A 14,674-nucleotide genomic window follows, 5' to 3' on the forward strand; every position below is an offset into this window, starting at 1 on the left:
AAAATTACAAATATCTTCCTGTCAGAATTTTTTATTTAACAAAATTAATTGAAAAAGTAAAATTTTAACTGTTCACCTATACAATAATAAAATTATCTGAATTATTAATTGAAATAAAATTTTAACATTATTAAAAATTGTTAATTAACTTGATAATTTATTAATAAAAGGACCTATTTGTTATGGAATTATAAATTTTAGGAGGCATAATGTAATTTCTAGAACTACAGGGATAATTTATAATTTAAGTAAACATGTGTTTGTAATTTACCCTATCATTAAATAGTGAAAAAAAAAAACTAAAATCCAAATCAAAACTGTACAAAAAAAGTCCAATCTATTTTTTTTTTTAATTCTTTCTAGCACCTATGTCGATGTAACTAACTGTTAGCAGATATTTTAATATTATAATGTGTCATAGGTTGTTTCTCTTTTCTTTTCTACCTAGTTTGCTTCCCATTCTAGTCTAAAAGACTTCCTAAATAAGTCTTCCTAGTCTCCTCCAAGTCTTCCCATTCCTATCCATTCCAAGACTTCCAGGTAAGCCATCCAAGGTCTTGGTCAAGTCCACCAATTCTAATCCATCAAGAACCTTGCCTAAGAAGTTTTCATTTCTATATATATTGAACTTATGTCATATCTTAGAACATACGAGAGAAGAATTTTTGGTTGTGTTGTTATATCTTGAGTGAGATTATCAGGCAAATAAAAAGGGTGTGTGTGATGAAGCTTTGGATTCAACCAATTGTGCAATATTGATGAACCATACGACTTAGTCGGGCTGTTGTATTCTGGGGGAGACAAGTCAAGGTTTTTTCTGCTGCACCGGTGTGAGGCTTTGCCTAACCGCAGAGGGCTTGAATCTCCTTAAAGAGAGCGAATTTCCTGCGCCTCAGCCCTTTCAATAATTATTGTAATTTCTATTATTCGTATTTTATAGTGTTTTATTTGTAATTATCACCAACAATTTTAAGGAGATTCAAATAGCAAAAGTTCATAGAGCCAGTACTGGAGAAGCCCAACGAGAATACCGCGTGATCTCAACAAGCCCTTCCAGTTCAAGGGAGCTCATTTCAAGAGATGGAAAGGTAATTTGCTTTTCTACCTCAGTCTCCTCAAGGTGGCTTATATCCTGACCGAGAAAAATCTGAACAAAGTCCCCATTCAAGAGATGACTGACGAGGAGTATGCTGCTTATCTTGAAAAACTCAAAAAATACAACACAGATGAGTATAAATGTCAATACTATCTTTTGAATTGTTTTTCAGATCAATTTTATGATTACTATGATACTACTTACACCACTGCCAAGAAAATTTGGAAAGCCTTGCAGAACAAATATGACACTGAAGAGGCAAATGCTAAAAAATATGCTGCAAGTCGTTTTTTTCGCTATCAGATGATAGATGGAAAATCAGTGATGGAACAAGTTCAAGATTTTCAGATGTTAGTAGCTGAAGTTAGATATGAAGGCATCAAAATTGGAGACAATCTTGTTGTAGCAGGTATTGTTGACAAACTTCCGTCATCTTGGAGGGAGTTCTAGAAGTCAATGCGTCACAAGCAAAAAGAGACGTCCTTGGAGACTCTAATCACACGGATTCGGGTGGAGGAAGAAGCACGAGGACAAGATGCGCTTATGACACAAGAGCATTCCACTGCAAAGGTAAATTTAACTTCTGGAAATACTTTACCTAAAGTTCGATTTCATAAAAATAGTCATTTGAAGCCAGTTAAGAAAATTTGAAAAAATACTGGAAGGCCACAAAATAAAAATTACATGTTTTGTGTGTGGCAAAAGTGGGCATATTGCTCGAGCATACAAATTTCGGAAACAATAGTCTCGACCACAGGCTAATGTTACCAAGGAACCATTTGTGGCTATAATCACATATATTTTTACGGTTTAATCTGTAGAAGGGAAGTGGGCAGACTCTGATGCCAATAGGCATGTCTGCTATGATAAAGATTGGTTTAAAGATTTCACTCCTTTTAATGAGGAGAGGACTGTTATGCTTGGTGACTCCAGTTTAACCAAGGTGCTCGGGTGTGGGGATGTTGAGTTGAATTTTACCTCTGGACATGTGCTTGTTTTAAAATATGTGTTGTACACACCGTCCATGAGAAAAAATTTGATGTCAAGTTATTTGCTCAACAAAGCTGGTTTCAAACTGACTATTGAATCTGACCAATATGTAATCACTAAAAAAGGCATATTTGTGGGGAAAGGGTATGCCTGTGATGGAATGTTTAAATTAAATGTTGAGAATAAGAAAGCACATGTTTCTGTTTACATGTTGTCTTCTATGAATTTTTGGCATGCTCGTCTGTGTCATATTAATAGCCGATATGTGGGAGTCATGAGTAGTTTAGGATTAATTCACAGACTAACAAATAAGTTTGAGAAATGTGAAGTTTGCAGTCAAGCAAAAATAACTAAAAGGCCTCATAAAAGTGTGGTGAGAAATACTGAATTGTTAGAATTAATTCACACTGATTTATGTGAATTTGAAGGAATTTTAACACGTGGTGGAAATAAATATTTTATCACTTTTATTGATAATTTTTCAAAATACACTTATGTATACTTGTTAAAAAATAAAAGTGATGCTTTTAAAAAATTTAAAGAATTCCTTCTTGAAGTTGAAAATCAATTCGGTAAAAAGATTAAAAGGTATAGGAGTGATAGAGGCCGGGAGTAGGAATCTTTTGGATTTAACTCGTTTGCTCAGTCTTTGGGAATAATCCGTGAAACTACTCCACCATATTCACCTGCATCAAATGGTATAGCAGAAAGGAAAAATAGAACTTTAACTGATTTAACAAATACTATGCTAATTGAAGCAGGTGCTTCTTCAAATTTGTGGGGAGAAGCAATTTTAACTGCATGTTATGTTATGAATAGAGTGCCACATAAAAAAATAAAAGTTACACCTTTTGAGTTGTGGAAAGGGCATAAGCCAAATTTGAGATATTTGAGGGTTTGGGGTTGTCTAGCTTTTGTAAGACTGGTAGACCCTAAAAGACCTAAATTAGGTGTGAAAGCTGCCACTTGTGCTTTTCTTAGATATGCAACAAATAGTACAGCCTATAGATTTTTTAATATTGAAAACAAAATAATTTTTGAATCAGGTGATGCAATTTTTCATGAAAAAAAATTTCCTTTTAAATCTAAAAATGGTGGGGGTCAAAATTATCAAGAAAATATTTTATTTGAAACGGTTCCTCTACTCCTCTTTTACAAAACCAAGATACTGTAGTTTTTGAACCGAGAAGGAATAAAAAGCCAGATTAGAAAAGGATTTTGGCTCTAATTATCATATTTTTAATGTGGAGGAAACACCATTAACTTTACAAGAAGCTTTGGCATCTCCTGACTCTATTTTTTGGAACGAGGCTGTAAATGATGAGATGGAATCATTATTATCCAATAAAACTTGGGTATTAGTAGATTTACCACTAGGTTGTAAAACTATTGGCTGTAAATGGGTTTTGAGAAAAAAACTTAAACCGAATGGAACTATTGATAAATATAAAGCAAGACTTGTTGCAAAAGGTTTTAAACAACAAGCAGATCTTGACTTTTTTTATACATTTTCTCCGGTTACTAAAGTTATATCCATTAGATTATTAATTGCAGTGGCTGCAATTCATAATCTAAAAAATCATCAAATGGATGTTAAAACAGCTTTTTTAAATGGAGACCTGGGTGAAGAAATCTATATGGATCAACCTGAGGGTTTTGTGGAACCCGATCAAGAAAGCAAAGTGTGAAAGCTAGTTAAATCCCTACATGGCTTAAAACAGGCCCCTAAACAATGGCATGAGAAATTTGATTCCTGCATGATTGAGAATGGCTATAAAACGAATGAATGTGATGAATGAGTGTGATAAATGCATTTACAATAAATCTGAAGAAAATTCACATGTCATTATTAGCCTTTATGTGGATGATCTACTTATATTTGGCTCTAATTTGCATATCATCGTGAAAACTAAAAATATGCTTAGTAGCCATTTTGATATGAAAGATCTTGGTGAGGCTAATTATATTTTGGGAATGAAAATTACCAAAACCTGTGATGGTATATTTCTTGATCAGTCGCATTATGTTGAGAAAATTTTGAAAAAATATAATTTTTATAACTGCAAGAATGTTCTTACTCCTTTTGATCCTCATGTGCATTTATTTCCTATTGAAAATGATGAGGATGTAATTAATTAAAAGGAATATGCTAGTATGACTGGTAGCTTGCGTTATGCGACTGACTGCACTAGACCTGACATTGCCTATGCAGTTGGAGTACTTAGCAGGTTTACTAGCGAGCCTGGCAATGATCACTGGCTAGCCATTGAGCATATTATGAAATATTTTTCTTGTACCATAAAATATGGCTTGTTTTATAATAAGTATCCTATAGTACTTGAAGATTACAGTGATGCCAATTGGAATACCTTGTCAGGTGATTCATTATCAACCACTGGTTACTTTTTTACATTGGGAGGTGGTGCTATAAGTTGGAAATAAAAAAAACAAACCATTATTGCTAATTTAACAATGGAGGTTGAGCTTATTGCTTTAGCTACAACTAGTAAATAAGCAAATTGGTTAAGAGATTTGTTAAATAAAATCTCTTGTTGGAAAAAACCGATTCCACCTATATTAATTCATTGTGATAGCACCGCAACAATTGGTCGAGTTAATAACCGTTATTATAACGGTAAATTCAGACCTATCAGAATAAAACACAGTACTGTGAGATCTTATATGAATAATGGCATCATAAATGTGGATTATATTAAATCTGGTGATAATCTTGTAGATCCATTAACTAAGGCCTTAGCAAGAGATAGAGTCTGGAATACATTGAGGGGGATGGGGTTGAAGCCCATTGAATATAGCAGGAGCCATGTATGAGGATACTCAACCCAGGGACCAGAGATCCTGTAACTGGGTTCAATGAGAAAAACGATCATATGATGGCCGTGAGAAATGCACTAAATTACTTTTTTCCTATCCCTATGATGTAAGTGCATTTATCTTGTAACGTTGTAGAGGCTGAGTTATTAAAAAAACTTTTAATGAATTTCTGTAGCTCTTATTGAGTGGGGTGTCATAATTACAGGAGCACCCTTGACAAAATTCGCCTATGTGAGTGTGGTAGTAGGGCCGCTATCTATGAGATTTGGGCTAATTCTCAAACACACTCATGAATCTTTGGGTCGCACAAGGCCGTAATGTGCTAGCTTTTAAAGCTTTTGTGAACACCTGGGGTATTATGTGTGTGCAATAATTATTTATTTCCCTTAAGTAGTCATAGTTCAATACTAAGCATACTATTGGCTCTGGAGTAGATATTATTGTTTCAGTAATGGAGGTTCAATGCAGAACACACCTACTATGATGCATAATATCCTTGTTTGCCTAATAATCTTAGTTTTTGTTACCTGTAATATTAAAATAGGTAAGGGAATGTTAACAGATATTTTAATATTATAATGTGTTATAGGTTGTTTCTCTTTTCTTTTCTACCTAGTTTGCTTCCCATTCTAGTCTCCAAAACTTCCTAAATAAGTCTTCCCAGTCTTCCCATTCCTATCCATTCCAAGACTTCCAAGGTAAGCCATCCAAGGTCTTGGTTAAGTCCACCAATTCTTATCCATTAAGAACCTTGCCTAAGAAGTTTTCATTTCTATATATATTGAACTTATGTTATATCTTAGAACATACGAGAGAAGAAGTTTTGGTTGTGTTGTTATGTCTCGAGTGAGATTATCAGGCAAATAAAAAGGGTGTGTGTGATAAAGCTTTGGGTTCGACCAATTGTGCAGTATTGGTGAACCATACGACTTAGTCGGGCTGTTGTATCCTGGGGGGGACAAGTCAAGGTTTTTTCTGCTGCACCGGTGTGAGGCTTTGCCTAACCGCAGAAGGCTTGAATCTCCTTAAAGAGAGCGAATTTTCCACGCCTCAGCCCTTTCAATAATTATTGTAATTTTTATGATTTGTATTTTCTAGTATTTTATTTGTAATTATCACCAACACTAACAATAATTAAAATATTCTTGTAATTAAAAAATGCTAATTTTTTTTAACAAAAGTACCCTTAATTAATGTAATTCTATTATTTTATCACTTTCAACAAATACTATCTTTGATTCACATCGGCAATATTGGTGCCCAATTTCAACGACTACCATTTTGTTAGTGATAACAATTTCTTAAGACTGTTTTAAAGAATTGAAATTTCATGTTTAGTGAAATTTATCAATAATAAATTTTTATAACTCTTAAACAAAGTAAAATTTTATCATGTTAAATTTGTGAAATTTCAATATTATTATAAGTAACAATTTTCAATTATAATTAAAAATTATAAAATTGAAAATTAGTAAAATATCATTATTTTGTAAACTTGATAAATTTTCAATAAATAGTTAAATAATTGTTAACGGAATCGTTTACTATTTTATCACATTGTAACTTTTATTGATTTTTTAATCTGTAAGTGGCTGTTTGGGATCTCCCAAACAAGCGACCTCTTTTTTTGATTTTTTAAAAGGAATTTTTATTGATAAATCCATTATAGAGTTGTTATAACCCATTAGGTCCACTATGGAATATTATAACCTGATTAGTCCCATAAACTTTTCTTTTTATTCCATAAGGTCCATTTTTCTAATTTAATATGCTTTTCTTGGACTATTTTGCCCCCGTATATATACATATGTACAGTGTTAATACGTATTACGTGTCTGTTTCTTCGCTGATTCAGTTTGGCAGTTTCTATTTTACGCTTTTCATCATCAATCCAATTCCGAGAGATACGTTTATATTTTGCATGCTCCTTCTAAGGATTGGTTGTGCTAGGGTTTCATTCTTGCTGTTGTAGTCTGATTCTGTGGTTTGCGAGTGGAGACGACGAAGAGGAAGGTGTTCGGTTGTTACATTTTTCGAACTATAACTAGTTCAAATCAGTTTATTTCAACTGTCTGGACGATTGTAGGATTGCATGATTAAGGTTAGTATAATTTGGTTATGAATACATGTTCAGTTTACGGTTTCATTCGTATAATGGATCAGATGCTCTGTTTTTGGATTGATATGGATTGGATGCTCTGTTTTTTCAATTATATGCATTTTACGTGGTCCTGTAGAAGGGAGTTCATTCTTATTATGTGAAGAATGTGTAGTTCTCATTTTACATTGATGTATGCGTAATGAGGCTCTTTGTGGATGATTTGATTATTAGTATATATATCAATGTGAATGTTCACATTTTGTTAATGTGGAATATATGAAGAATGCGGATGTTCTCATTTTAAATTGATGTTTGCTTAATGAGGCTCTCTGTGTGATATAATTCAGAGTGTATGTGTTAATATAAATGTTGACATCTTGTTTATATTATGTGAAGATTGTTGATGTTCTCATTTTACTTTGATGTTTCCTTAATGTTGACATCTTTTTAATATCAATGTGAATGTTCACATCTTCGTATTGTGAATTATGGATTTAGCACTTAAACTGTACACGTAGTCATCTATTTTTTGCACAATGTGAATTTTTATATCGATTTTGATTACTGTTCATTGTTGTGTTTTTGTGTTTTTACAGGAGATGGATACCTTTATGCTGTTGGTGTGTACATATCATTGTAGTACAACTGTAATAAATGTTGCCCGCGCAATGTGTTATTCTCGTTTGATGGAGTGTTTGTGTGAGAAATGGGATGAGTTGTCTGCTGGTCTATTTCATTGTTCTGTAAACTATCTGGGATTAATAAGTGTGATTTGGACAATAAGGAAGAATTTCAGAACATGTTACTGCTTGCTAAATCAATGGGGGTACAACATGTAGAAGTTATGGTTGAGTTAAAAAGTGATATTGGTTAGTCAAGTAGTTTGGGATTGCTGCGTGTGGGGGTTGAGGAAGAAATTGATGCACTACGGAGATTTTGCCACCATAAGGAAAAGGTGTTGTTGTCAGCCCCTTGGGCAAATGGTATTACGCATGTGGGACAACGGTTTGTTGGAGGTGCACAAGAATTTCGTGACGTTTTATATAAGTATGCCATCCAATGTGGGTTTAAGTTTACATACGTGAAAAACGAGACAACAAGAGTTACTGCTGTATGTGCGATGCGAGAGAACAGGGGCTGCTTGTGGGCTATACATTGTAGAGCACAATGAGCAAATGATTTTTCTACATCAAGAGGTTTAGTGATGTGCATACTTGTGGTACGGATATTCGAACATCAAAGAATCCGCGAGTTAGTTCGGATTTAGTGTCGAGTACCATATCTGAAATTGTGAGGGACAAGCCGTTGACTTGGCCGTGTGAGGTGGTGACTATTTTGAAGAGGGATTATGGGTTAGATGTGAGTTACCATGTCGTATGGTTGGGTGTGGAGAAAGCAAAGGCTGGTATTCATGGAGATCACTCGTTATCGTTTGACCAGCTGCGGTGGTATTCGGATGCCGTGATGCAGTACAATCCGGGGAGTTATGTAAATATTGACTATGATGCAAGTAGTCAACAGTTTTGTCGTTTCTTTGTGTCATTTGTTGCGTGTATTTCTGGGTTCAATGCTTGTCGGCCTTTATTATTCCTTGATGGAACATTCCTCAAAGGAAAGTACAAAGGTCAGCTACTTGTGGCAATGACGAAAGACGGAAACAATGGTTAGTAGTTTTTTTAGCCGTCTATTTATGTCAATATTCACTCTGAGCAGCATAGTGGACAAAAGAGTGATCGGTAAATTATAAGTAATGTGAACATTGACATTAGTATGCATTGATGTGAATGTTCACATCTGTGTATGCTAATGACAGTAATGTGAACATTCACATTATTACACACTGATGTAAATGTTCACATCAGTGTATACTAATGTTAGTTGATCCATTAATGAACAGTACTGTGAATGTTAACATTGTTAGTGACTCGACAATCAAGAATGAATTATTAATGGTCGTTAATGTGAATGTTCACATCGTTGATGTTTACGAACCTGAATCCAAAAATAACAATAATAAATAGGGCAATGTAGATATGAACATTCACATGACCTGTTTCGTTTATACTGTTTTCTATTCACTTTGGAATATTGTGAACAGTTGTGTATTGGTGTTGTGTTGTATGTCTGTTTCCTGTTGCATTTGCGATTGTTGATTCAGAGAACACGGCCAATTGGTCATGGTTCTTGAATGAACTTGGGAAGGTTGTTGATGGGAAGCGCCATATTACTTTTATTTCGGATCGTAATCTTGGTCTGTTAGAAGCTATGCCAAAGCTGTTCCCATCGGCTCATCACAGTTATTGCTTACAACACTTGAAGAGCAATTTAAGAGACCGGATGAAAGGAATTGATAGCGGATTCAGGGATCACCTAGTAAGTAGTTTGGGTGACTGTGTCTACGAGCCAACTGTGGTAGAGTTCCATGAAAAGCTTGCAAATTTAAAAGAGGAGAGTAAACAACGAGCTCATAATTTTTTCAAGGACTTGGCACCTGAGCATTGGGCAAATTCATACTTCAGGTAATAATAGTTTCCTAAGGTGTTCCATTTGTGAAGTTTAGAATGGTAGCGATGTGAATTTTCAGTTTAGAATGGTAACAATCTTCGAATTGTGTTTCATGTTCAATGTAAATGATGTGAATATTCACATCTGCTAATGATAACTGATGTGAATGTTCACATCTGTTAATTTGTCAAATAGTCATGCAATGTATTACAGATTTGAATGTTGACACATGCCATATTTTGTTGTTGTTGTTGTTAACATTCACATATGTCTATCATTTAAGTTGACAACATAATAAGCATATAATGTGAACATTCACATTGTTATAAACTGGTAGCAGATGTGAACATTCACATTATTATACCTTGATGTGAATGTTCACATCAGTGTATACTAATGTTAGTGCTGTGAATGTTCACATCTGTCAACGTGAATGGTTAGACCTGTTAAATTCCGTATTGTACAATGTTTGTGATATTGTGCAGGGGCATGCGTTATGGGGAGATGACATCCAATGCAGCGGAGTCATTTAATAACTGGATTGAAGAAGCACGTAATCTTCTTATCACTCAAATGGTGGACACAATTCGTACTCAGTTGATGCGGCAAATGTCTGCACGGCGTGACTAAGCAAACAAATGGAATGAGCTTATTTGTCCAACATTCGAAACAAGGCTTATGGATTCGTTCAATGACAGCAGGTCTTGGCAAGTTAGCAAAGCCAACGAGGATGTGTTTGAAGGTCATTCGATACCATCTGTTATAGTTGATGTTGCGAGGCGTATATGTTCTTGCTTTAAATGACAAATCAACGGATTCCCATGTGACCATGCTGTTATTGCCATTCAGAAGAGCCGCTACAATCTCAATGATTGTGTAGAACATTACTTTTATGTAGAGACATATCGTGCAGTCTATTCGGGAGCCATATTCCCTATACCATTGGTGGAGAAGTCGCCTTTTGATCCCACAGACTTCACTATATACCCGCCAACTGTGAAAAGACCACCCGGAAGGCCGAAGAAGAATAGGATCCCATCAAGGGGTGAGAAACTGAAACAAATAAGGTGCGGGAGATGTGATAAGTTGGGGAGCCATAATCGGAAATCATGCACGGAGCCGATATAGGATGTACATTTTTTCATTTCAACATTGTATTTTACATTGGATTCTTATATTCATTTTTGAAATAAGATTGTGTTGTGTTGGCAAACATTGGGTTGCAATAAGATTACGTTGCGTTGGCCAACATAATAATGCATTAGTATTTGATTTGTGTTTTATTTTCACTTTTTTAAGGTACCAATCTGACATTTATGTTGGTTGTGTCAGTTGGTTGTGCTATGATGATTCCTTTCTCAGCATTGGGGGTGCTACAGCTGGGGTTGTTATAATGCCCAACATCATTCAGGTCCATTGCATCGACAGAAAATGTATTCCTGTCATCACTGCGTTGACTGTCTTTGCATTGATCGTCATTGCTTTCATCTTTCTTTGCTACTGCACTTGACAAAATCTCAAGTTTGGGCTCCACATTCAATTTTGTATGACGGTACATCTTCGCTTTAGTTGGTGATGCCATTAGCTCGCTGCCATATACCTGTATCTGGAGATAGTATGTTAGTTAGATAGTTCCTCGTCTCACTATGTGAATAGGCACAATATATTTGGTTGTACTTCTACCTCATTTAAACCTAGCTTAGCCAAAGATATGGACTTCATGTTGCTATGTAAGGCTGTGAGGTCCCATTTTGCGCATCGCGGAATAGCATTGGGGTTGCGGGGTTGTAAGATTGTTGTATGCTCACACAGCCAGTACTGAAACAAATAACAAATATAAGTAATTTGAATGTTCACATCAATTAACACTGATGTGAATGTTTACACCATTGGGCAGTAATGTGAATGTTTACATCAATTAACATTGATGTGAATGTTCACATCTGCTAATAGGGAGTCATGTTACTGATGTGAATGTTCACATTTCCTAATGGTGAGTGATACTACTGATGTGAATGTTCACATCTGTTAATGTGAGTGATATTACTGATGTGACTGTTCACAACTATTAATGTCAGTGCTATTACTGATGTGAATGTTCACATTTGCTAATGGTGAGTGATCCTCCTGATGTGAATGTTCACATCTGTTAATGTGAGTGATACTACCGATGTGAATGTTCACATCTGTTAATGTCAGTGTTATTACTGATGTGAATGCTCACATTTTGCTAATGGTGAGTAATGTTACTGATGTGAATATTCACATCTGTTAATGTGAATGGTACTACTGATGTGAATGTTCACATCTGTTAATGTGAATGTTTACACCAGCATCTACTAATGTGTGTTTGTACATTACTGAAACAATAATGTGAATGTTTACATCAATGTTGTCAACTTCCACACCAATGCTGAGAAATGTGAACATTCACATCAGAGTGTCCAGAGCCCGTAAATGTTCATATTAAACATAGAATAAGTTTTATGAGATTTACCATTAACAACATCACACATTCAGTGACTCGTCCTAGTTTTCCACAGTTTTGGCCCAATGAACCCATCAAGGTTGCCCGAATGCTCTCAGCCCAATCATACTCGATCATCTTGTCTAATGGGTCCATGTATGAGTGGAAAGCCCATCCAATTGTTTCTCCGGATGTAGAAAAGAATAGCTTGACGCATGCATACATGCAAACTAATCTTGCAACCTTCTCATTGTCATGTTTTTTTGTGCCCTTCAATGCTTCGCTCAGAATTTCTCGTATTTTGGCAGCACTTAACCGACTAACATCCTTGCACATTCGGTGTATGATGCCGATTATTGGTTTTGCACCATAAAAGAGGTCTATCGACTTGGTGCCGCAGTCCACCCCAAAAATCAGTGATACGTCGCTTCTAAAAATCTGGATGTTCTTATCTCCAATGTAAAACCTCCCACTAGATTGCTTGAATGTTTGTACTATACGCACAATGACATCATCATATTTCATGCAGTGGTTGAGGTCGATTTCGTTACTGATCAAGCAATCAAATAATGGTCAGACGGTGTTTTTCTATTTTTACAAAATCAATTTTGAAAACATCTATGTTTACAAATTCAAATCCGAAAACCAGAAGGTGGATGTATACATCGGTGATGACATTACGATTGAAAAGCAGAAGGTGGAATGGTATTCCTTACTTTTGTTCGTCATGGTTGGTGGGTATGGATCACACTCAGTGGATGAAATAAACTCAATGGGACGACAGAAATTTTCGAACGACGAAGCACCCTTCTTCCGATGTGAACCTTCGCAATGGTGAGATGAAGAGGAATCTGGGGTCGATGGTCGACGGTGGACGACGAGGACGTTGGTGAGGCGATGTGAATCTAAGGTTACTGGAGGCGATGTGAGTATCGTTTCGTGGATTGTGTTTTTGTTTTGGAAATTTTGTGGATTGAATAGTTGGAATAGGAATGGGTTTTGCAAAATCGATTACACGCGGGAGAGGCGGAGAGGGTTATTTCGTCCTTTTACAATTAATGGACCTAATGGAATATTCAGAAATAGTGTGGGTTTTATGGAACAAAATAGTTATAAATGGGATTTATCAAAAAAGAGTCCTTTTTAAAAATTATGTCAATTTTTGTTGTTGTTTTCGCGTTCAGTAGATGAATTTTAAAAAATAAAAAGAAAAAAAATACTATTTAAATTTTCCTCGTAAATTTTTATTTTTTTTAAAAAATAAAAATTCAATTCTTTTGATCAAGTAGAATCTATAAGGTTAAAATTTTTTGTCTACTAAAACAAAAACAAGGCATCAACAAAACAAACCCCAATTTCACTAATCATGCAATTGAAAAAGAAAAAGAGAAAAATTAAAAGAAATGCATGTTATGTGGGTGTTTGGGAAGTGGATATTTTAGAGGCTTTTTGACTATTTTTAGTAGGCTATTTTAGTTTTTGTATTTGGAAAGATAGGATGTATTTTTATTTGAGTTGTCGTATTGAAAAATGTGTTTGAAATAATATTGAGGTTGAAATGACAAATTTGTCCTTAACCTCACTTTTTCCAAAATTGGTCTTAGGAGCGAAATTATTTCAGCATGTGGGACTTAGGGGTGCAACTCGGACGGATTCGGTCTGGTTGGGAGATTGTCTAAACCCAACTCAAGTTGTGCTGAGACCTGCCTAACCCCGCCCAGGCCCGTATTGTAACCTGAGGTTTCCTGCCCAAGACCGACTCGAGTTAAACCTGAATTGCCTGAGTTGCCCGAATTGTAAATCAATTTCATTTTTTTTTTGCAGCTACATTATTAAATTATTGAAATTTGACTATATTTACATCTTTTTTTGTATAGAAAATCATTAATACCATAAAAAACAAATAATTTATATAATGTAAGAGAGATACCGTTATAGCAGTCTTTATAATTTATGACTGAAAATAAAAAAAAGGTAAGATTTTATGTTATTTGTATATATAATATATATTCAATTTGATTTAATAATCTAAATTACTTTAATATCATGTTTTTAACAATCCGAAAATTTAAGTTGTCCATTAAATTTTATACTAGTATTATGGTTGTATGTAATAATATATTATTAAATAAATAGTAATAAATACAGAAACTAATTTGGCATTAGATTATCAAATATGAGATTAATTATGAATTATTATTTGGGGCCAAATTAACAGAAATATGTAATTATAATACTAGTTGGGCCAAATTAAAGTTAAAGATAGTAAATAAATAAATATAAAAGTAAGAGTAAATAAATAATAATGTTGATAACAATAATAATAATAATAATAATAAGGGTGTGGTAGTAAAATAAATAATTAATTTATTGTTGGTATACGATAGAGTGCAATTTAATTAGGGATTAATTTATTTATATAATTATATTAGAAAACTAGGTTAAAGTGTAATTATTTTAAATATTTATTAAAATAAGTATAAATCTTATGAGTTACGAGTAAATCTTTGAGCTGCCACGTGTTGGCCGGATGATACTTTACCTCCCTATAAATAAGGAGGAGTTGATCACCCTGTGGGAAAGAAAAGGAAAAAAGAGAGAGGGAGAAAGGAAAAAGGAAATAAGAAAGGAGAAGGAAATAACGGAAGTCAAAAGAGTCTTTGGTAGTGGAAAGAAAAAG

The 14,674-nt window shown here is 34.6% G+C and overlaps 1 protein-coding gene across 1 annotated transcript; it reads left to right on the forward strand.

Moving 5' to 3' along the window:
• The first annotated feature begins 1,399 nt into the window (after positions 1 to 1,399).
• LOC145822825 (uncharacterized) lies at positions 1,400 to 10,655 on the forward strand. Its single transcript, XM_082921107.1, has 10 exons — positions 1,400 to 1,505; positions 1,918 to 2,039; positions 7,619 to 7,669; positions 7,789 to 7,891; positions 8,419 to 8,685; positions 9,121 to 9,318; positions 9,439 to 9,541; positions 10,013 to 10,138; positions 10,229 to 10,308; positions 10,426 to 10,655. Exons 1-10 carry the CDS (start codon positions 1,400 to 1,402, stop codon positions 10,653 to 10,655), a joined length of 1,386 nt encoding a protein of 461 aa, XP_082777233.1.
• Positions 10,656 to 14,674: the final 4,019 nt, after the last annotated feature.

Source organism: Camellia sinensis, chromosome 1 (assembly GCF_055761805.1).
Source record: "Camellia sinensis isolate YWXY chromosome 1, ASM5576180v1, whole genome shotgun sequence".
Taxonomy (NCBI): domain Eukaryota; kingdom Viridiplantae; phylum Streptophyta; class Magnoliopsida; order Ericales; family Theaceae; genus Camellia; species Camellia sinensis.